Source organism: Phoxinus phoxinus (genome assembly GCF_949152265.1).
Source record: "Phoxinus phoxinus genome assembly, chromosome: 11".
In the NCBI taxonomy this organism is placed as follows: domain Eukaryota; kingdom Metazoa; phylum Chordata; class Actinopteri; order Cypriniformes; family Leuciscidae; genus Phoxinus; species Phoxinus phoxinus.
In genome coordinates, this window is record NC_136886.1 from 7529432 (window position 1) to 7554305 (window position 24874).

The window sequence follows — 24874 nt, forward strand, 5'->3', positions numbered from 1 at the left end:
ATTATCTCTCCATTAACAACACAAATACTTTGTCCTTGAATGCTCACTTGGGTCTCACGCAAGATATCCTGCAAAGGAAGAATCGCTTTACTAGGAAAAAAACAACAAATTTAACAGCTAACTGATGAGTAACTGGTGACTAACATAATACACCATTTAAATTGAATTCAGAGATATACAAACCATCTAATGAAAACATCTGGCACGTCTCACATGTCGTCCAAGGGTGAAAATAATATAATCAGAGGGTGTTTTTCACCCCGAAGAGATGTGATGACAAATAAATGGAATAATCCTCACATTAAACCACCAAAATTAAAATGAGACATACAAAGTTACAACGTGTCTTCACATTTTGTGACAGGTGTTGTTTAACATGAGAAAAACATGAGATCGGCTCATCTTTAACATGAACAAGAAAGTTATTGTACATTGCTGTATATTTTGAATTATAAAAAATAATGCCCCCAAAATAAATTCGATAAATACAAAAATAAAATAAAATAAAATAATCACCGACCATTGGCAAAAAGTACATTTTGGACCCTGGATCTCTTTTAACTTGGGCCATTAAGTAACCATCTAGAAATCAAACAAAACCTCCTAGCAACCACATAGCAATAACATATCATCTATTAAGAACACCAAACCAAATAGCAACCTGCAAAAATCTTGTTTTTAATAATAAGCTGTTGCACTATTCGATATACCACAATAAAGGTTCAATAATAGAGATAAACTGCTTAAGTTGACTGATTTTGTATGGTAACTGCTTTAAGAAATTTCATTTATAGACATAATGAAAGGCAGACGGCACTAAGCACAGCCCCTAAGTCTCCTAAGCCTTAGCCTAGGAGCCTAGCATATAATCAGTTGTTTTGTTGTTGGGAATGAGTGGCAGTGTATTCCTGTAGGGGTGAATTTATTCCCATCGGATTGGTGTAACGGGTGAGGAAGTGTGTGTGTGTGTGAGTGTGTGTATGTGTGAGTGTGTGAGAGAGAGAGGGGGCGGGTGTTTGTTAGCAGGAATCCTTGGAGACATTATAATGTTTGATTGGTGTCCAATGGAGAGGGAAACACTGTTTACTGACAGCAAGAAGAGACAATGGTGGCTTGAAGTTGTTGCAATGTTTTGAGCCTTTCTGACATGCCAGTAAAACTTCATGCAAGATTTGATCTGCTGTCAGTTATACAAATGAATATAATACTAAAAGAATATCTTTTCAGGTACTAAAATGAGCAAGATAAATTGTGTGCTATTACAATCACAAATACATTTTTCACCTGGGCAACTATTGCAAAACCCAATGAAGTTGGAAACTGAGTAATATCTATGAATTAGAAAGGTTGTCTCTTATGACTTGGGACAGTAAGCAAGAACCTAGCAATCACCCAAGAAAACCCAACCACACAGCAACATATGAATGTATGAATGTTATGACAGATAAAAAATAATAATAAAAAAAGTTTTAAAATAAAAAAGTTTTAGTATCGAAAAAAGTTATGGAGGACTTACAATGTACATTTTCCATAGCAACTGTCAGGGAAACTTTGAAAAACTGGGATTCAAAGTGTAAGTGACACCCATAAATAAGCAAAGATCTTTGGGACGTTCTCAAATTGTGCTGGAGAACACAATTATTAGTCACAAAATTGCAGAGTTCATGCAGCTCGACTGTTGCATTAAAACAAGGGGATGTAACATATTCTAAGAAATTATTATTTGTATTTTCATTATTATTAGTTTTAAATAACAAACTTTTTCAACTCAACTTTTCACTCAAATTATTATGGTGTTTTCCCCCCATTACATTGGAAAAATTAGAAATACAGTAGTAGAAGCCTTTTCACTAATGTCAGACTTCTGGACATCTTTGTATATTTAAATATATATTAATATTTTACCCTAAAATGTAGGGGAAAATGCAATGATACGTCAACTACCCCGATCTTGATTTGTATAACTGATACAAATAATGTTACCAAGCCATTTGCTCCTCATATAGGCTGTTTTAACACTCTGAATCCCTCTGTATCAGACTTTAATTAATATATTCACAGCATGTCCAGATGTTAAATAGAGAGGGTATGATGAAATACCCCATGAATGATGACTTAATAAGCCCCATAATACACGGCACCAGATTGCTCCTCATTTATTCACTGATCATACATACAGTATATAGAATATTATAGGTTCACCATTTAAAAGAGCTTCATACCATTTAAAAAAAAGTTTATATTTTGTCACTTCAACTGAAGCATTTGCTAAAAACCAGACTGTATTCTTTAGAGTCTGTCAAACATTTAAAAACATATACTAGTGAGATAAATAATACAATTTTGCTCTTCCGACTTTCAATGAATGATTGAATGAATGAATGAATAAATAAATAAATAAATAAATATTAATAAATGATTGTGTTGTTGTAATATTTTAGGTCCGATTAAGATGATAAAGATGCAAAAAGGTTCTAAAACAAAAAATTTTAAGTAAAAAAAAAAAAACGACAAAGAACTGAAGGCGAAAGAGGAACATTTTTTTTCTCCTTATGAATTTATTATAGGCACCATTCTATATGCCTGTATGTATTCTTGGGCTGTTAAAAATTAAACAAATATTAAATATGTTTATGAGTATTTTCATATATTTATATTAAATATTTACGAAAAGATTAATACTACAATAAACTATCCGTGTTTAAAAAACAGTCAACTTAAGATATAAGTATTAAATGTTGTTAAATGTCGAAACAACGCTAATATCATACACTAGAGTTATGTGGGGTGGGGGTAAATTAAGCGCGATCTGCTGTGATGTTATGTCATGGTGTTTATGGATCTGCCTGAAGTGTACATGTTGAGTAGATTCGCTCTCGTCAAAGTCGAGGGGTCAAGGCGGGTCTGCCCAATAAACTTCCCTCGTCCACTTGACGAAGTTGAACTTCAAAGTGGTGGTGGGGATTCCCCTGATGGGAAGTGCTTAGGGAAGTCTGAGTGTATGGCTGCGTCCGAAATCGCATACTCTCTTGAGGACGTACTTATTTTGAATAAGTAAATACTCCACGATACTCGTCGCTTCACAGCCGTTCATAAATCCTCTCCCGTTGCCTCATGGGATAGTGAAGTGTCCATCCTATGCACACTTCAGAATCTCACTGGAAGTAGCCTACTATATATTATGGAAGTATGTGATTTCAGATACATCCTATGTCTAAAAGTGAAGCCTACGGTATTTCTGACAGCTGTAGGGACAAAATAACATATTTGTAATTACAAAAATAAATAAATTAATAAATATGAGTCTCAAACAAATTAGGAATTTAGAGCACATAATAGCTGAATTGTTCATTGTCTTGATAGCAAAGAAAAATGCTATACACATATTTAACTGACACTGAAGTTTGTGATTTAATTATAATGGGTCAGCAAAGGATTAAAGAGCATGGGCCAATGTAAATGTCACAACCTGATTTGTTTTTACCCAGTTCCTTTAGCGAACAGGAAACAAAACCAAGCAGACAGAATGTGCAAATGAACAACGCTACCAGCGGACTCAGATCCTGTCCTTAATCTTCAACCAAACTACGATCTACCAGACAATTAGCTTTCAACCCGGTGAGACGACGACGGCGGGCATCCTCGGATTTAACCGAGGCAAAAATGCAGATAATGTGCAAGAGATCATCTGCTTCCATTTCATACCATGAGTCACACTCACAAGCTTACACATGTATACGCACCCGGGAGGTTTGGCACGCTAATACATGCTCACACTGTTGCACGTGGCCACACATCTCATCGCATTTGTATTGGTCCAGCGTAACAGCCAGAACACAGTTTCTCCTCCAATCACACCACAATCCTCTCTTCTGGCCTTCATATACAGCTCAATCAGCATGTGCGAGCGCATCCACGGGCAGAAGGAAACAGGGGGCCAGCTGTCTTCTCTGCCTTATGCTTCCCCTGACAGTTGCTCTGGCAGACAGGCCCCTGCTCCTGACGAGAGGTTCTCTGCAGCATACGAGTCCTCAAAGCTGTAGCCAGTCATTCAGACCCCGAGTGCAGAAGGTAATGAATAGCACTACGCTGCGATATTCATTCGTTACTGCGCCACCCACTGACTGTGCCAAGTTTGACTGCGGAGGATGCTTGGGGTGGAGGGGGGGAGAGATAGATGGCATTCATGATCAGCGTCATCATCAGATGTCACAGGAAGTCACTTTTTCGAAAGCAGACACGAACTGGAGACCCGCGTCTTTAATGTGCATCAATTTCGAAATACTACAGCCTTAATTATTCATGACTAAATGCTTTTTTATGAGTGGCTATGGACCTAAAATGGCTCGTACGAAAAATTCTGTCTGATTTATATATGTATATATCAGTTTAGTATATATGCAATCAGTCCAGCTGCACGACTCTTTTAGTTTCTAAAAGGGTTGTCACCGTACCAAAAAATCAGTAGTCGATACCAATACCTGTGAAATGTCATGATATTCATATTTATAATAACTAATATTTATAATAAATAAATTAAAATGCATATTTATAATGAATAATGAATATTATAGTAAAGCTTTATGAAAATAATGTGTAATGATATTATTAAAATGTTATTATTGTTATGAATAATTAAATAAATAATAATAGTTTAATGGTATTATTAAAATGATATTAATTATCATAAACTAATCAATTCAAAAGTTTTGGAGAAAATAATGTTCACCAAGGCTGCATTTATTTGATCACAAAAATACAGTAAAATTAGTTTAATAAATATGTAATTTATTCCTGTGATGACAAAGACGAATTTTCAGCATCATTACTCGAGTCTTCAGTGTCACATGATTCTTTAGATATTATTCTAATATGCTGATTTGTTAAAGCTTTCATAAACAAACCTTCTCAGATAAACGTTCACATACGGTACATGGGCTTTCAAACCCAATGGAGTCAATAGGTGGTAACTAATAATGTATTGTTACATTTTGTTTATATTTTAGTACTGACTTGGTACCGGAATAACTAGCCAACATACTTCTGAAAGATTCAGGCACCTTTTTACAGATATTATTAATTCATTGTAAAGTTAACATAGAAAGTTTTGCTTCTTTTCACAGTGCTTTTCCTTCCACAGTGCAACGGAGACAAGGACATGATAAAAGTTAACATACAAAGGCTTCTCTCTGTTTAAATCCAGGCACGCTGCACGGAATCGCAGTAATAACAGTTCCTATTCAGTCTCGTACTCCTATACTCTCCTTCTTCTACGAGTCAAAGATAAATCATGCTCCAACACCAAAATTCATTTTCATCTAATTTGTGAGGACAGCTGAAAAGAAGCTGTGGCAAACAACCAGCTGCCAAAAAGTCAGGAAAAAAAATAATAAAAAATCACCAAATCCAACAAAGGCAAGTTCTTAAACTTCACAGAATTTTGTGAGCCAGCATCAAAGACAGAAAAAAAAAAAAATGTGCCAGCTGCAGACAACAGATACTGTTTATATCCTAATATGGCGGGTTATATTTTTAACCAGGAGCCTCTGTAAATGGGCAATATTTTTTTTTAAAAGTGTGTTTACACAATGTTTTATATGTTAATATGTCTACTGGAAGGCAAATGTTTAGTTTCAACCATTGTATTACAAAGAAACGCTTTAAAACGATCGATTTAATTTGACAAATTTCTTCAAAAAGAGAGCCACACATTTTTCCAGCAAATGACATACTTCTAACTCTTAACAAAAATCACAGAAGAAGTGTAGCATAACAGAATTATCTATAAATAAATAGCTTGTCAGGAAAAAAAAAACATTATGATGAATCATACCATTTATAACTAGCTGGAAGAATATTTGTCTAATCTGTTTGCTTTTTTGCCTCTCCACTTCCTGTAGCTGCCAAATTTAGAAGGCAGACCCCGCTGAATGTAACACAGCCCACTTATCTGCTACATTTCAGCACAGATTAAACCTTTAAGTATGCAACTTGATTCAACATTTTGAGAGTAAAGTCTAAACTCTGGGTCACTTCTATTTATTAACCCTAATCTAAACCAAGCAGCAAGTTTAAGACACACATGTTGTTTTATAACAGTTAGCTCTGGTCACCCAACTGGATTTGATTTATTGTTTTTTTTTATTGATTGATTTCATCCAAAAATAGCTCAATGCAGGCTTTACTGGCATATAATCTTCTTACAGCTGTTACTGTAGCTCTACCAGCTCTGTACAGCTTGCTACTAATCTCTTTGATATCAGTGTCTTTCCTTTGTCCAATTTATGTAATACATCTGTGCTGTGCTATTGTTTAAAACAATCATGCAGCTCCACCAGGCACCAGGCTTGAGCAAAATGTAGCATTTAAAAACCGGCTCACTTTCAGGTAGAATTTGAATTGAATTAGCAACAAGACATAAATTATTAACTCTTTCCCTGCCATTGTCGGGAAATTTCCGGCAATTCATGTTTTCACTGTTATATGGTAGGGGGTGCTGTTACACAAGAATCAGAATCAAAACACAGGAGAAGTAGAAGCAGAAACAAGAGAAAGGAGCATTGCTTACGCACATGTAAAATAAGGCGATCACGGTCTAACGTAACGGTCGGTCTAACGTTACTAAATGAAATGATGAAAACATGAAGTAATGAAGCTTTGGGGGTGTTGATGGACTCAATCTACTCCATCTATGTTTTGATCATCGTTCTGAATCCGATCCGGACAAAATTTTTGACAAAAATGCAATTTTCTGAGTTTTTTGTTCAAAATGCTGCTTTTTTAAATTAAACTCACCCACATTCAAGCGTTGATTTAAAAAAAATGCATAAAGATATATATATTTTTTAAAGCAGAGGATCTGTTCTTTCATTTGATATATTGTATGTTGAGATGTTCAGATATTCAACAAAATACTCTGGAGGCCATGAACATTTTTGAGAAAATAATAAAAAATGCTGCCGCTGGATGGCAACTTTAAAAAAAAAAAAACGCTTGCACGGGGGTATGAGTTAAAAAATCTTGTTTTTAACCATGTACAGTAAAGTGAAATATTTACCTATATTTTAAAGACTTTGGGCTAAAATTGAGAAGTGTGTGAAAAAAATTGTGTTCATTCATCATGGTCCATGTATATTAATAAATATATTGAATAAATACCCCATATGTGTGTGATAACATGTTTATGGATGAATCAATCCATTTTATTTTCATTTCTACATGAAAAATTCTGCATGTCTGCACTTGAATTCATATTTAGAAATTCAGGAATATTCAGCAATCAGAAAGGAGCACAAACCTGACAAACTATTAATAGTTTAAAAAAAGTGTTGTAATGCAACCACTGCACACACACACAGTTTGAAAAACAACAACACTAAGATTTCTTTTTGGATGCCGTTCTATCACTTTTCAGTTTTCCTTTTTGGAAAGTTCAGATTCACAATGTTAATTAACTCGCATTACAAAAGTACAGACGCTTTGGATCCATGCCACGCTTCGAGATGCCACGTGAAAAGCACCTATTGTGCAATAAACGCTAACAAAGCACTTCTTCTAACAAGCAACACTGCTGGCACCATTAATAAGCAGTTAAATCACACGCTGCTGGTTAATTGATAGAGACCATCAAAGTGATGGCAGAGTTAATGAACAATTCATGTTGGAGGTAGAGACGTGAGATTCGGCAGAGAAACTCTGGGAGAAATACATGGGAGGAGCAGCCCAGCATGGATGAAAAGCTTGATGCTTCAGGGTCTTTGTGTAACGCAGGAAGAGAGCGTTCGTGATTTATGGCTTTCTGACCTGCATCCCTTGCTCGGGATAGGTAGGGATGCTGCTTGACGCTACAGGGAGGAAGGTGAGGGTGGAAGAGGGTTTGCACACAAACAGCTCCGTCTCCGGAGGGCGGCTGGGCTTGCCTACACACGCTGTCAGAGAATTGAGAGATGCTGATGGGATTACATGATCCGCAGATTGGACAACCGAGTGCCGAGAGACTGCCGGAAGATCTCTCCTCTGGAAAAACATGAGGTGTAAATGATATATGAACGAGCTAGAAGTAGTACTGACCTCCAGAGTGAGGGGGTGGCCCGCAGAGAAGCACCACTCCTTGCCCTTCCCGGACAGACACAGAACTCCGCTTGTGGGTTTTGAAGTTTTCCAGGTCTTAAAGAAGGAGGAGAGAAAAGACAGAACAAAACATTACATTTATGATAAATAATGTATGCAGCACATTGAACGTGATTGTAATTTTCTTCCTGAAAGGTATTTATGCTACAATGAGCGAGCCACACAAAGTTGAAGCCTTGGAAGAGTGTGTATACAGATGTGGTAAATAGCCTTCAGCTGGACTGGGGGCTAGATCACCACCCATTGAGTCTGTTTATTGAAAAAAGCTTGAGCCTCTTGCTGACTCAGTCTAGAATAAATGGGGAAAAAAAAGTTTGAGGGTGAAAGTAAAATTCAAAAAGTAGGGGTCAAAGAGACTGGGAAAATGTCTAGCACATATTACTGACATCCATAACATCCTGCTGCGTTTTGAATATGACAGTGAAAGTAGTTTTTTTTTTCTATTTTGTGCAATACTCTATGGCCGGAATGCATTGGTATGTGTTGCTAAGGTGTTTTAAGTGGATTTCAGTGCATTGCTATTCAGTTGCTAAGGTGTTAGGTGGTTTCAAAGTCCCTTTAAAGCAAGTAATTTCACTCTGTGCCCATTTTGGTAACATCCCCCAGACAGCTACATGTCAACTCGAAAGACGTACCTATATAGACAGTTCACTGCAGTTTCCTAGTAGCAGTAAAACAAACTACTTTAATTCTTTTTCAGTCAAATTATGATTACAAGGGGCAGATTATTGATTGAAAAACACTTGCGGTTCCTTGGACAATATTATGACCTCAAAACACTGATTTGTAAACTAAAACTTTTGAAATTTGCATCACATAACCAGCTCCATATGGCTTTTCTGACATGGTAAATTTGCTCGGTAGCTCACCTGACACGACATTACACTTGCGATGAGAGCGCACGAATACCATGAAGCACGAGTATCAATACAAGAGATCAAAGACTTGTTGTTTTGCTAACGCTATTGGTTAGGTTAATGATAGGGTTTGGTGTAGGTGGTACATTATTTTCAAATGCAATACAGCATTAAAGGGTAAGTTCACCCACAAATTATTAATATTTTGTAAATTAGGTGATACATTATACTTTGCACAAGCAAATCAATTGCATTGCTTCATAAAACTGAGGTTTAACCACTGGATTCACAATAATTTATGATGTCTTTACTATCTTCCTGGGGCTTGAAAGTTGTAGTTGCGTAGCTGTCAATGGAGGGACAGAAAGCTCTCAGACTTTAGTGCTGGGCGGTAAAACCGGTTCTTATCGACTATACTAGCATTGATAGCTGTCAAATTATATTGTTTCCCATACATTGGCTCACAATTTCAACACAGCCTTTTGGAACAAAAAAAATTGTGGTTGGCTTTGACGTCGTTGATTAAACATGAGCACTGCACATTTCAAAGTCAAAACGCGGCGCGGGTGTTTTTATATGAATGTATTTTTGAAGGGAACTGACTGTCTTTAGAAAAGTTTCGATGTTATTTTCATTTAATCTTTCTTTATCTTTCCTGATAAACTAAAGCTGCGTTTATGAGTGCTGCGCTGCTTTGTGTACAGCCGTTACCGGGGAAACCACTGTCTCTGAATGTTGTTCCACTAGAGTGGATTTTTCTACAATATTCCCTCATGACAGAAAAATAGGGCATTCTAAGTCAATCTACTGCAGTATTTCCTCACTCAATCAGTAGAAAATGCTTGAAAAAATAAAATACCGTCATATACCGTGAAACCGGGTGGTGGAAAAAATACCGTGACGGATTTTTGGTCATACTGCCCCAGCACAAACAGATTTCATTAAAAAGATCTTCATTTGTGTTCTGGAGATGAATGAAAGTCGGGTTTGGAAAGCCATGATTAATGACACAATTTTAATTTTTGGGTGAATTATCCCTTTAACGTTTTAGTGCAACTCACCAGACATTTCATTTCGAAGCTGCTGCAATACGTACAACCGATAATAAAACATTGCCAGATCCACAATTATTAGCTTTTAATAAAACTGAATACGCTTTTACTGCCACTCACAGGCTATTTCACTTTGAAAGTGTTGCATAACGTGCAGGAAGCTATGTAATATAATTTTTCATAAATATGGGCACTGCAGGCACATTTTCCCAATGAGCAAGGAATGTTGAATATAGGCATTGAGTTGGCAAGAACAGCTCTTAAAAACTCATGAAACTTTTGTCAAGACTAGGTTTATGTACAATTTGACAATGTAGTATCAATATTTTGCTTCTTTAGCTCAAGTGCAGCAAAAATTGGTTTCGGTTCAGCTAATGCAAATGCATTTACTAGAGTAAACAAGATTTTGAAAAGTGTTGCAGTGATTTTTTTGTCTATTATAATGAAACAAAATAGGATCCAAAGTAATTTTGGACCCCACTGATTCTCAGTCTATGAACAAAAACAGATCTTCAAGATATCTTCTTTTGCGTTGTCACATGAAGTTATTAATCATGTCTGTAGCACAAATGGTGTGTCCAATACTAACACTTAAGGCTTAAAGATTTTTAAGGATTTCTTTACAAAATATTGCATTGTGTTTTAAAGCTCACTGACAGACCTCAATCACAAATCATCAAATCTATAATCACCAGCAATGTAATTTTACGACGATTTAACAGATTGTGAGTAAAGATGAGGACAAAATCAATGAGTCCCTCCAAACAGAAGAGTGCTCCTGCCCAACTGTGGCGGTGTTTTGCTAAGCGTGAGCCACACATGAGTGCTTTTAATGGCTCCTGCAGTTATCAGGCCCCCTCTGAGTTGTATTCATCACAAAGCATGCCGGCAACCATTACAAAGCCTTTCTAAAAAACGCATCAGAAACTGAATTTCCTTTCCTTTGAAACTAATTTAGATTTGACAATTGACGGAAAACAATAACAAGTCACAACAGCTTCCTGCTTGTCCCTTGCGCTATTGTTGCCTAAAATCATTGGGAAAGGTAATTCGTACAGGCAGATCGAATGCATGGATGGACGCTTTGTAAAGTCTCAGGTGGAAACTGTTAGGACGCCGTTTTTACAGAATATTTTATTGTTTTTCAGAGACAAAAGTGAACAACAATTAGATGCACCTATGCAATAGACTAGCCACTAGGGCTATTTGTCACACAGGAAAATTACAAGACCTGTATCTCACTAACAAATACATATGGCTTTTATAAATTGGTTTCAAACCAGGGTTGTTCTAGTTAACTAAAACCAAAATAAAAACATTGATGTTACTTAAATTAAAATGAATGTTGACTGGAATTTATTTATAATAATATAATGAAAACAGATTTTCACATTTATATAGAGGCAGGTATTTGTGTTATATAGTTAGTTTTTTACAATGAATTAATTGCAATATCAGATAAATGATTTGATATGTTTTATGTTACTTTGTACACTTCTGCTGTTTCATAATCATATTTTATGCTTCATAATTATTTTAATAACTTATTTATTGTCAGGTCCCCAATGTGACAACATGCCCCGCTATTATAATAACAAACCAGCCTGTGTTTAGTGAACTGTATCTTTTTGAGTAATATACGCATCTTTCTAGAAATTGGCTTTCAATAATAAACCTATGAGAAATATTCACTGGATTAAAAAGTGTGAAAACGTCCCCACTGGAAAAAAAAAAGGAGGAAATTGAGAAACTTCATGAATTAATTTGTTTAATTCCCACACCTAAAACCCACAACTAAATTCCGCTCTCTGCATGACCGGAATAATCTTGAAATTATTTGACATTAAATCACTGAAGAGAGTTTTTTTTTTAATGGCATCCCTGTTGCACTTCTAAGGATCAAAAATATAGATGCTGATGTAAAAAAAATCTGCGAGACCAGCACGCTTTTGAATTCGAAAGCGTGAAGTCAGCTTTGCGAGCCCCCGCTGTCATCTTCCTCAAAGGGATTCTGCAGTCGCTCAGCTGAAAAGTACATCAAAAGTTCAGAGACCCCTTTACTTGAGTGACTCGCGTTGAAGAACACCTCACAACTGGCCTCATCTAACAAAATAATTACCAGGAGCTCTTTTATAGGTTGAATATCCTAAACAAGGCTGTGTTCAACAGCACTAACTCGCACGCCACATGCTAACGGTGACATTTAATGGCACATATTGCACAAATCAGAGGAATTAACCCACATTAACCTCATCTCCAATGATCCTGGTTCTGTGGTGTCACCTGGAGCACTGATGCAGAGATGAAATGGCTCTTTATGGGCTAAATCAATGCTAAATCTTCCTCATTTCCCCCTAAACACAGACCAGCGATTGGTTCTGCTTCAGGGCTAGATTTAAATGCAAAATTATGGCGCTCAATGGTTTATGAAGATGACTATAAGGTCAGCTCGGATGTGTCATGTTGGCTAATTATTTCTTAAAATATAAATTTCTTTTTAACCCTGGGAGTCAGCTGCAATTTGAAACACTGGTCTTCTATTAAGGAAAGCAATACTTGTGCATTTTTCACAGATTACTATGAGACTGCGGTAAAGGCTTATACACCTCTGCAATAAGCAGTTTGTAATGAAGGAGTAATTCATGTAATTGCTTTTCACTAGGACAGAGAATCAGCATCAATGAGGAGTTGAAACCATGCTGGTTATTTTATTTTTCAACGGATGATGGTAAATGGGTTAGAAATGAAACTCACACTGATTTTAGTGATTTTAGTCCAACTTATTGTGTCTTTAGAATTCCCAATTTGTACTACTAATAAAAAAACAAAACAAAGTACAAGTGCTTAAATTAAAATAAAAATGAAAAAAAATAAAAAGTAAACATAAAAAATCTGTATCAGGACAGCTGGGCCTTTTTCCCTAAAGCCCACCAAATGTTCAGCTTCCAAAGGCCACTGGAATGAATTCAAGTCACAGATGTGTCATGAATTGTATGAAGCTTATTGACAGACTGTTAATACTTGTAATACTCGCAAGCTAATTACCCTTATGAATGTCAGGGCATAGCCGGGAACGAGGCATGCAAATTATTCATCATTTGTTCATATTAATGTGACAATGTTATAGCCTTTGTTTTGGAAGGAAATTACACTAATTCTGCTTTAGTATCTGTTTGTGCAAAAACGGTGGAAGGAACAGGCTTTGCAGTGTATTCGATCAAACTGAGTCTTTCTTTCATTACTAATCATTGTGGAGCCACTGGCAGGTGGACAAACAAAAGGAAATTATTTAAAATAAGATAAAACAAAAACGATGTAACTTAATAAAAGTGCAGTTTCCTTCTGCATGAGCTCACCACCATTTTGAACTCCCCTGCCTTAATAAAGATTAAAATAGAATTAAATATTAAAAATGTGTGTGTGTTAATTTAAGTTTACACATTAACTAAACTTCAAAGGAAATTCTGGCTGTAGTACCTGGATTGTGGCCAGTAAGCAGCAAACCAAAAAGTGTGCGCTTGAGCACTCATGATTATAACCCTATTGGATTCTACCTGAACATGATGGGAAGGCAACAAAGGGCTGGACTGCCACTTTCATGTCAATGAAACACAGGATGTTAGATAAAAGACTAACAGAAGCCATACAATTGAGAGCCTACAACAACAAAGTGGACAAACACATTCAACATCTAAGGTACTGAATTAATTTGAGACAGGAAAAAAAGAAAAGAGTGTCTTTTTGGGGATATTTTGGATAGAGATAAAAGCCGTAGTGATTTTGAGAGGGGACATATGGTCGTCCACAGCGAGAGTGGGGCGCACCAGTTTTGATCGCAGCCGGTTTACCTTTATTGGGCTACAGACAAACCGAATCTTGATCTCACTATAGTGTTTTTGTCTGCCTTTTTTTTTTTGGGAAGGTTACAAGTGGTGCTCCCCGCTCCATAAACACACAGCAAAAAGAGCAAAGGGACTATTGTTGTTTAAAGTACTCAGCGGGCTGTTTCCTTCAGGATAGCACGCAGCTGAGGTTTTTAAAAAAGAAACTGAAATAGACAGACAGAAAGGGGGGAGGGGGGGGGGTACTTAAACAAATGCTTCTTTTAATATACACAGCTGAAACCATTCACTTTTTTATTTCCCCTGAAGAAACGTGGCATAAAAGCACCCCGCACCAACCGCTCACATGAAGAGACAACTTTACAAAGAATACACGAACACGCATCCCCATAAACAGTCGGGGCTGGGGGGGATCCAGATGGTATTCATTTAAACAGTTCAGGCTAAGGAAACGCAGTGTTATAAAATAAAAATGTGGTAAACAGGCATTTAACACACACATGCATGCTCTAAATCAGTGCTTCTCAACTGGTTTGGCTTGAGGACACAACTTTTACATTAAAAACCAAGTGCTCAAACTGATGCACAAACGCACATTTTAAACTGTGTAAAGTACACAATTAGTCGTACTTAGAATCAGATAGGGACATATACGAAAATTACAGTATAGTTATTGCAAAATGATAAAAAATAAAAATAAATTGTGAATACATATGCCACAGAAATGCAAATAACGGCAGAACGTATAGATTAGAGAGAGTGAGAGAAAAAAAACTAGATAAACCCTGAAACATTCTATTCTAAAATCGGCAGCCATGATGCTATACAGTGTACAACTGTTGCTATATTCCAATGGGGGAAATTCTCAATTCTACCCAAAAGGCAATCTTCCAAAAAAAGTTAATTAAACTGCAATTCATCGACTGGCTGAGAGTCAATCCCATATACCCCCCCATGTTAATATGCCTAACTTTACAGCAGAAAAGAAATATGTACAGCCTTGTACAAAAAGTGGTTTTGGTCTATATAGCTAATTTTGCTCTCTATGACAACTGTGAAGGGGGGTGAATCTTTTTAGAACTCATCCGTTTAAATTATATTAAGCTGTAAAGTTCTGCATAATTAAGGGCGTGGCCACTTGAGTGACAGGTGAATTGCCGCTGCTGTCACTACTAGCCGTTTGTCTGCTGTCTGTTAGCCATCACGTCATCTCAGCTAATCCCGCATCTTTGCCCATTTTCGGATATTCGGGAGTGACGCGCGGTGACACTGCCAAGATGGCAACGGCCGGCTCTGCCCACTTTTTTTTTTTCAAACCACAGTTTGTATATTTACCCAAGTATCAGGTATTCATTTGGACTGAGAAGGAAGACCGGAGGCAGCCAATGATGTAATGTCCCATGAGCACTTTCCTATTCTGCAATTCATAACAGTTTGAAATGAAGAAAAACGAGACCACAGAAGAACTTCCAGCTCTGCAAAACCGCTCTGATGGGATGTACAGTAATCTAAATGAACCTGACTATCAAGTGCCGCAACCATGGGTGATTTGTAAATGCCAGCATAACTTATTATGGTCCTAGTGAGCCGTCGCGTCTTTATAAAGACTGGTGAAACCCGCGACCCTCCCACCACAGGAAGGAGATACAATACTCAAATCAGACTTGCAGAGGAACTCCAGCTGTTTTTCACTGTCAATTGGGACAGAATAAAAAGAAATTCCTCAAATAATTGATTAACAGCTCTCGCACTCTCTCTCTCGCACTCTCTTTATTAGTCACATATCTCAAATTCTTGGCTACAAGAAAAGCTAACCATTATTGCTCAGAAAAAAGATATAATCGGGCATGTTGGCACACTACAACATGTTTCACAATGGGAACCAACTATTTTTTTTTAAATGAATTGAGAAGAACACCAGTTTAAGTTAAACTTAACTATCTAAACTATGTTATCTAAACTAAAAGAAAAGCGATCATATACAATATATCAGTATTTGAAATGTATTATCGACTGCTTCGTGGATTTACAACAATATTTCAAACTAGGTTTAGCATGTTATTATTAAATATGGCAATGTTAAATGTGAGCATGTTAGTCTCGCGTAGCTAGACCTTCAGACTGACAGCAGAAAGTCTGGACTAGGGATGCACGATATATTGGCCATCATAGCGCTATCTGCCGATAAATGACTACATAAAATTATAATGAGAACACGACTGTAAAATACTGTTATGAATTCTTTGTGGATTCTTTGTGAACTCTAGACTTCATTGCAGCTTTTAGCCAAGGACTGCCACAAGGACCGCGTCATTATGGCTTTGTTTCCAGGCGGACCATTAAAAAATTTGACACACACGTCTTCCGGAAATCCTGTGGAATTCAACCAATCAGATGATGACTTTGAAACTCACAAAGTTTTCCTGTTTTGTGTGCCTTATTCATCAGATGTTCAGCCAACGGTCCATGGGCATGATGTCTGAGGATGAGACTATGATAATGTAAGATATGCTGTTGCTGCATAAAAAGACATACATAAATTCCATAGAATATCAATGTAGGTGGAGCTGGGGAAGGTGGAGGGAAGGTTTCAGAGTGAGAACTCGGATAGCGCACTGCACGACTAGCCTACAACAGACATTGAACCAGACTATTTAAATGTTGAGCAAGCAATCTTATTGGCTGCCGAAACAACAGATGCAATCAGCTTGTGCCACGCAGTAATAATAGGATTGCTTTCAGAATCAGATTGCATGTAATGCCGGGGACACACTTAACGACTGTAAGGCCGATTATAAATGTAATTTGATACTTACGACTGAACATGCCCAAAAGCACAAAGTCAAAGACAGTTGCATTCAGTCGGTGTTCACAGTCGGTGTTAAAAATCTGCTCCAGTCGTTGGAAACAGTCTATACTGTAAGTGTGTTCAGTTCAGTCTTGGAATGTGTGTCCCCGGCATAAAGGACCTATCACCCTGCGCCCTCTAGAGTTTAATGACTGAAGATATTTAAACAGCAAAACAATTATGAAATGCAAATGATTAATAAAAAATGCAAAAGGAGAGCACACAAAAATATCAAACCCATGTTTCAGCCAATGAAATTAGTAATTACTGAACTGCATAAAACTGGAACATATAAAAATGTAAATTTGCCTCAATATAAACCTGACACTTATGAAGAATACAGTTTAGACTAAATGATATACTGTACAGTAGTTCACAATTGTTTTAATGTATAACACTGTGGTTTAGTCCTTTAGTTCTAGTACAGTGGATAACATTCACAAAAACAACTTTGAAGATGGTTGAAACTACTTCTAAAAAAAAACAAGCATTTATGCAATCAGATTCCAAACCTCATCGTTACTGAGATACAGCCATTGTGACAACTACACCTGGTATCTTCACTATATATAGTAGGTAATATCTTCAGCATTCACTGACCCATCAAATAACATCAGCTGAACTGCAAAATACTCTATTCAACCTGTCACCACAATGTTCAACATGTTGTTAACGCTACACATACACAGTTTAATTTCTTACCAAGTCAAAAAGAACTTTAATTGTTATTGCACATTTAGAGTGAGGTCTTTTTCAAGACTCAAATATGAAAATGAGAAGATGGTACATATGTGAAATATGATTAAGACGCAGCACACAGCCTTCTCTATCAGTGGCATTTTAATTAAAAACATTCTGCAATTCCCCAGAATGCAATTACTGCTTTAGGGATTGGTGCATCGACACTGACAATTTTTCTCATTTCCTATGCATCTACTGACAACCCTTTCAATATCTGCTTAATTCATCCAGTACTATTCAGAGAGAGTGAAAAAGAAAACATTTTATCACTTCCAATGAAAGTCTCTTTAATAACCAGTACTTTTGATAATTTGAAAGCACACAAAGGCACCGTACAAGCTTACAACAAAGTAACCATGAATGTATTTTCACAAATTAAGTGATTTTCACAGTCATTTTATTTAAAAAGAAAAGGCAGAGCTGTTTAGAGACAAATACATTCTAAGAGGTGCAAACTAGTTCATGAACCATGTTATTTCTAAAGCTAGTCCTGACAGAACACTGCTAAAAGTCTGCATAAAAAAACACACATTTTTGTGCAAATTATATAAAATTACATATAAAAAAAAACCTAATAAAAACCCATGAAATGGCTTGACTAACAATTTTCTTTCCTGTGTTAATGCATTTATTATTGAAACAAGTTTTTGAAAATAACAAAAGAAGAGCAACAGTCTGATTTAAAAATCCATTCATTTTCTCCATATAAAAATGTATTTTTAATAGGGTTGTAAAGTTTTCAGAAACTTTCCAGAATTTTTGGAAACTTTCCAGGATTTCTTAAAAAAATTACCGGAAATGTTCAGCCCCACTGCGGTTATTTTTAATGATAACATCATTGTATGAACAGAACCAATATGAAATCTAAATTTCAGGTGCGGGCGCGTTTTGCTGGGTTTTTTTTTTTACATAGCAGCAACATAGACTTAAAATACTCCTTCATGTATGGTCATACAGGCTTAAGAAATATGAAAAAAGAATCTGTGAGATGTCTACTTTTGTATGTGTCCACTTACAATCTAAACAAAACGTTGTGCTTTTGTAAAATAAAGAAAATAAACAGGGTGTGCTTTCTGCCTCTCCGTCTCGTGAACTTTTTTTTCTTGAGCACGTCCCTAAACATAAACAAAACTCAGCGAATACTTGTCACACATTTATGAGCTCTATATCTTTATAATCATTTAAGTGTGTAGTTTTAAATGACCTGATGCATATGACCGTAATGATAGTGCCTAAGAGCTCCTAATAGGGCCATTATGGGAGGGTCTTTGTCTTTCTCAGGTGTGAAACACTCAATATGCATGGATTGTTAACGCCTCCTCGCATACAGCTTTCTTACACAAAACATGTCTTACAAATTTTAAACCAATATATTGTCTTATATTTTCACATAGTTTTGAAGCAAATATTCTAGGCTACATGATACAATTTTCAAAAGTCTTGTGAAGAAATAATCAGTATGGGCATTATCACCTTATGTCAGTGACAATTTTTTTTTTTTTCACAAACCACGCATAAACATAATTATCTCAAAACTACAAACTTTTACATACATGCTGCTGATATACTATTGTAGCAGAGTTTGTGCTGAATACAGTGTAATAAGACTTTAGCCATGAAAATGTCACAAGTAACAGAAATAAGCGCAAATGTCAGAGCATGTCAGAACACCTCCAGGACCCAGAAAACACCTCAGACCCCCGAGGGTTAATGAACGATATATGCTCCGCTTTTATATTGCACATATTTATATATTATTTTTTATATTTAATTACATAATTCACATTCCTTATGAGATAAATATGAGTAGTATATATCCATGAAAGACGCTCAGTATACCATCTAGCTCTTTTATTAGATAAAAAAATGGATATGCCTGGGAGAGCAAGATGAGTCATTAATATTTTTTATTAATTTTAAAGCGTAAATGTAAAAAAATTTATACATTAATTTGGTCGACTTTTAAAAGTACACTAGCATATAAACGACCTTAAAGGACAAGTTCGGTATTTTACACTTAAAGCCCTGTTTACAGATCGTATCTGATGAAATAGAACAGTTAAGATTAAACTTTGGATAGATGCTGCTGTCGCGAGAATTTTAGGTTTATATCGCTTTCCCCCCTCACCCCCACAATGGTTGTCTATGGCCACTGGAAGATTCCTTCCTAAAACACATTAAACTTTCGTTTACAAAGACGTGAAACTCACCGAGTGGTCAGGGGTGTTCACTGATACGGTCCCCAAAAAAATCGCTGAAAAAGATGCATTCCAACAGGTTTTATCGTAGTGTTTGTCCAACTCCATGACTTGTATTGAATGTGCTGTGTGAGGTGCGGTATTACTCCGCCGCTTGAGTGTCTATTATTCAAGCTCTCAACGGAAGAATCACGGGTGTGACACGTTTGGCAAAATAGGTCCTAAATAAACCTAAAATTCTCGCGACAGGAGCATGTGTCCAAATTTTAATCTTAACCGTTCTATTTCATCAGATACGATCTGTAAACAGGGCTTTAAGTGTAAAATATCGAACTTGTCCTTTAAAGCTTAAACATATGAACCAACAGCCACAAACCTCCAATATTCATTTCTCCATGCTACTTTATGAAGCGGTCTGAAATCAGCATCTTCCTCCATCCACTTTACAGCATTAAAACGAATACAGGTTCGAAATATGACTTCTTGACTTCACCTTTATGCATTCTCATGCACAACGTGGTCTCCTACAAATTCTCCTGCATTAGATACCAAATTAGAAAATATCCCATCTAATAACATCAGCTGCCCTTTAAATTATTCTCTTGAACCTGCACCACTCCATCATGCGGCGGAGTTAATTAAGCTATGGAGAGAGTAATAAAGAAGATGGATGTGGAGCAGTCAGAGACGCGTGCCCCCACCGCACGACAACAACTGGAGCCTAGTAAGGTCAGAGACCAGCGATTGATGGATCTGTCAGCCAATCGTCTTACGATGACAGCGGACTTCCTCCCCACAGAATTGGATTGTTCCCTGCCCTGCAGTGCCATCGTCTTCAGGCAGTGGCCTTGCTGGGAACCGAATTCAATCGGAAAGGCTTGTTTGTCATTTGCTATCAGTGCCATATGCAAAGACGTGTCAGCCAATCAGTGTGATTTTAAATGTTATAACAGGCGAAAACTCTATAGTAAAAACATTTTAGTTCTCTGTACCAATTTCCGTACTAGAGCAAAAACTGTTGAATTAAGCTCTTTACCAGATTTTGTCCCGTTTTGTCCCATCCGTTGGTTATTACTGTCGATCATCTCAGTTTCCGATTCAATAGCCCATTTAAACACGGTTGTCAATTTTGCAGCATACTTAGCAACATGGAAAACTAAACTTGTATTCAGATTGTGAATGGGTAATAAACAGAAAGCGAGAAGAGCCCTCCTTTAATAATGACTTCAATCTCTAAAGTGCAAGCTCAGTTTTCTTCACACTCGAAAACGTATAATAAAATAAGCCGTCTCTTTGTATAGTGAATCTCTTATTTACATTGCGTTTCCACTTTGTTGGTAATAATGTAAGAATTCGCGAGCATGCAGCTCACGTTGACCAAAACAAAACCTTGAGCATTTTCAGCTGTGACTAACTTACTGACTAGCGAGTTTGCGTGCTCTACAATTTTCAGCACTTAAATAGAAAAAACACGCTGTAAATAAAAACCTTTGACCTCAAATAAACAGGAACAAGAGCGTTTGAATGCAGTGTCGATCAGCGTGTACCGAATATAGCTGGTACTCGGTACTGGTACAGCAGTAATGCTGGTACGTCAACTTCTTTTGTGTACTGACTGGAATATACATTTAAGAAAATTTTATTATAAAATCTAAATGTATCTAAATTTTACTTACTTTACTTATTTTGCCTTTATAAAGCAGTGTGCAGACCATTTTTCATTTTGGAAATAAAAACTTGCTCAGGGTTAATTATTATTTATTTATTTTATTAGAGTGAAAATTGCTTAATTAACAATTGTTAAATAAATAAAAAATAATGAAAAAATTATTAGTACTTTTATTTATTATTGTAGCCCACATTTACAAAATAACATAAAAATAAAATAAAATAGGTATTCTAGTTAATAATGCATTGCATTGTGGGGTCTGTATTTCACACTGTGGTCTGCACAGTATGGTTTTATACGCTTACAGAAAATTCAAATAGTGTGTGCGGTATATACTGTAGAAATTATACAATTAGTACGCTAGTGTAACGCTTAGTTCCACAGAAGATGAAGACGATGATTCAATAACATAAGGTTTAATATAATACTTAGAAAAAACAGCCAACAAACGAAACAGCGTGCTAACACGAACAATACCAGACAACAACTGAATGAAAAGGAGGAACTTAAATACACTGTGGTGATGACACAATGACAAACAGCTGTGGTGATATGAAGGTGTCCATAGTGACTGATCAGTGGCGGCAAACAGAACTAGGAACACATGTGACAAACAAAAACAAATAGAAGGTCCATGAAACAAACGGAACATAACGGTGACAGCTAGTTTGCTATTCTAAACATGGTCTCATTATTTTATGGGCTGGATAGGGCTTTTTTAAAGGCTGTGAGGAAAGGGTGGAGTTTGAACCAATTACATGCAGCCGTTGCTCTAAAAACAGCCATAACAAGGAGCACAAGGCCTGAATGTGTTTTACTGAATCTCATTTTTTGATATCTCATTTTCAGCTGATGTAAATGATGACTGCAAGACTGAATCTGGCCCATGACCAACCTGTGTGTATATGTGAGAAACAGACAGAGTGCGAGAGAAACAAGAATGAGAGAGGGCAGCGAGAGAGAAAGCGACCAGGCTATCCTCAGGGAAAACATTTTCATTTTGATCATGTTATCGGTGAGGAGTACAAGGGCCAGCGTCCCAGTCCGTGCTGTCAGGTCTGCAATGTCCTGTTTGTTTGGACCTTATTTGTGCTGCAAGTGTGATCAGAGATCAGGATGTGACTTACAGGCAAAGGTTAGGCTGGCCTCCCTGCTGACAACAGTCCCGAAAGAATTGGAAGCGAGGCACTGGTACGTCCCAGCGTCCTCATCTTTATTGAGATGGTTGATGCGAAGGTTGCCTCCAGAAAGGCTGTGATGGGAGCCGGGTTTAGGATTGACCAGACTGCCATTTAGCTTCCACCTACAAGACAAAGGAGTTCACAGTTCAGAGATTTCAATATGAACTCATACATCTCTCATCATGACCTTCCATGACGAAACTGACACAGCAAGGCGTATTAATGTTACAGCTCTACACTCTTATTCTAAAAAATAACAGCATTGAAAATATATTTATTAATACATAATATACACTACCGAAAGTTTGGGGTCAGCAAGTTTAAAAAAACACAGCTGGTGTGAGTGAGTGGAGGCAGATTTTCATATTCATAGAACCACGTACTAAACGAGGCAAGGGTGTAGAGTTACATTCAAGTTATTTTAAGGAAATTATTAAGGAAAATTTTTCAATATGTCATTTTGGTGATCAAAAATGAGTTGTAAAGGATAAAATTATTGACTACAGGGGGACTTTAAAAGACAACAGAAATTATGTTCACAAGAACTTGGACACTTAATTTAAATATTTTGCGACCACTGTTCAGTATATTAAGAATGAATATACAGAATGTATCTCTGAATAGTTAATATATTTCCATTTATTAACTATTTCATTTATTAAAGTCTTCATAATATATAAAGTAGGCTATACTATGTAAAAAGTAAATCTTCAGGTTTACAAACACAGCAGTCAATATCAGCTAATAAAGTTTAATAAGAAAGCACATGGCCAGAAGCAGGTTGTTTTGCACAAATATCGGGTGTCATCAGACATGTGGGTCGGATCTGTGCTGGTGAAACAAAAGTTTCTAAGTGAGATCCCACATAAAAACAACCAGTGAACTGCATTGAGTAACTGAGATGCACTGCTGTTATTAGACTCCAGAGTAAAGCACTTAGTACACTACACTAACTCCAAGGGGATTGTCCTTGCAATTAGTGCACTGTAAAGTGCTTTGCATAAAATGTGTCTGCTAAATGAAAAGCAACCATCTGTAGCCCTGATAAATTCAGAAGCCTGTATTTTTCCCATACCAAGATTAATGCCCAGAATGGCAAGGCTTGTGACCATCCATCTTGTTGAACACAAAGTCATACAGCATCAAATGTGAGCTTTATCATGGCAGAGCACCAATTAAAACTAATATTTGAAGTAAGCATTTCTGTATTCTATAGCATGCAGTGTGATTACTAGGAATTTACTGAGATTACTTAAGGATTTAATTCATTTAAGATATCAGCGGATTCTCCAACCCTTCAAACAGCCTTATTAAAATAAAACAATCTGCCAAATCAATACAAAACCCCACATATAAACCAGACTTTTAGAAATCGTTCTCTTTTCATCATTAACTGTGGTAATGGGAAGAGAACGATACTGCGTTTATGAGGTTTGTGTGGTTGTGTGTGTGTGTGTGTGTGTGTGTGTGTGTGTGTGTGTGTGTGTGTGTGTGTGTGTGGGTGTGGGTGTGTGTGCGTGTGTGTGTGTGTGTGTGTGTGTGTGTGTGTGTGTGTGTGTGTGTGTGTGTGTGTGTGTGTGTTATGAGAGATCTATGTAGGGCTGCACTGTAAACCCAAACGCTCAAAATAATTAATTGGTTTGAGTAGGGCAGACTTAAATTAAAATTAATTAGAAAAAAATAACTTAAGTATTTAGAACTTTCTTTTTCTTTTGAACTCATGAACCTGACACATTTTAAGTAATCTGAATGGTTTAATTATTGTGAGTTTAATGAACTTGTTTCTTTAAAAAAAATGTTGTGCAAGATCAAGTAGTGTGTGTGTGTGTGTGTGAGTGGGGGGGGGGACCATCATGGTGACAAGTGGAGCATGAGCTTAGTTTGACAACAGGTATATGTTAAATGTTCTATTGTCTTATGCCTTCTACAGACAGATGCCAGATTGCAATTTTGGCAATCGCAATACAAATCACACTGAACGACATGGAGCTAATAAACTTGGGTACGACATGTATGTAGACTGTACGATGAGCACACCTATTGAATTGTAGGCTACGACAAAAGTTAGTATAGAAGAATAAAACATCATCAGTGCGCTAGTGATAAACAAATAGAGTAAGATCAATCAGACTTTGGCAATATTGTGTTTTCTTTGTGCGCTGAAAAAAAGAGGAAGTGAAAGAGGAGAATGTGGATGCACTCATGGCTAAGGAAAAGAGGTCATCTTGCATGCCAATTTTGCAAATGGAGCTTGAGGTCAGTTTAAAGTTTTAGTGTCAGGTCGCATTGATCAATATGGCATTTCATGTCAGTAGACGCAGGTCGTAGAAGCAAACACATTGTTAGAGGATCATGC

At 36.7% G+C, this 24874-nt stretch overlaps 1 protein-coding gene across 2 annotated transcripts in view; it reads right to left on the bottom strand.

Annotated features, from left to right (window-relative positions):
* The window catches only part of cntn4 (contactin 4), a 140023-nt gene that overhangs the window by 66894 nt on the left and 48255 nt on the right, over window positions 1–24874 (bottom strand). For both annotated transcript variants that reach the window (XM_079627586.1, XM_079627587.1), the window contains exons 4-5: window positions 22465–22640; window positions 8071–8166 (exon numbers count right to left, since the gene is read on the bottom strand). In XM_079627586.1, coding sequence (XP_079483712.1) covers window positions 8071–8166; window positions 22465–22640 — 272 coding nt within the window. The remainder of the gene's footprint in view (window positions 1–8070; window positions 8167–22464; window positions 22641–24874) is intronic.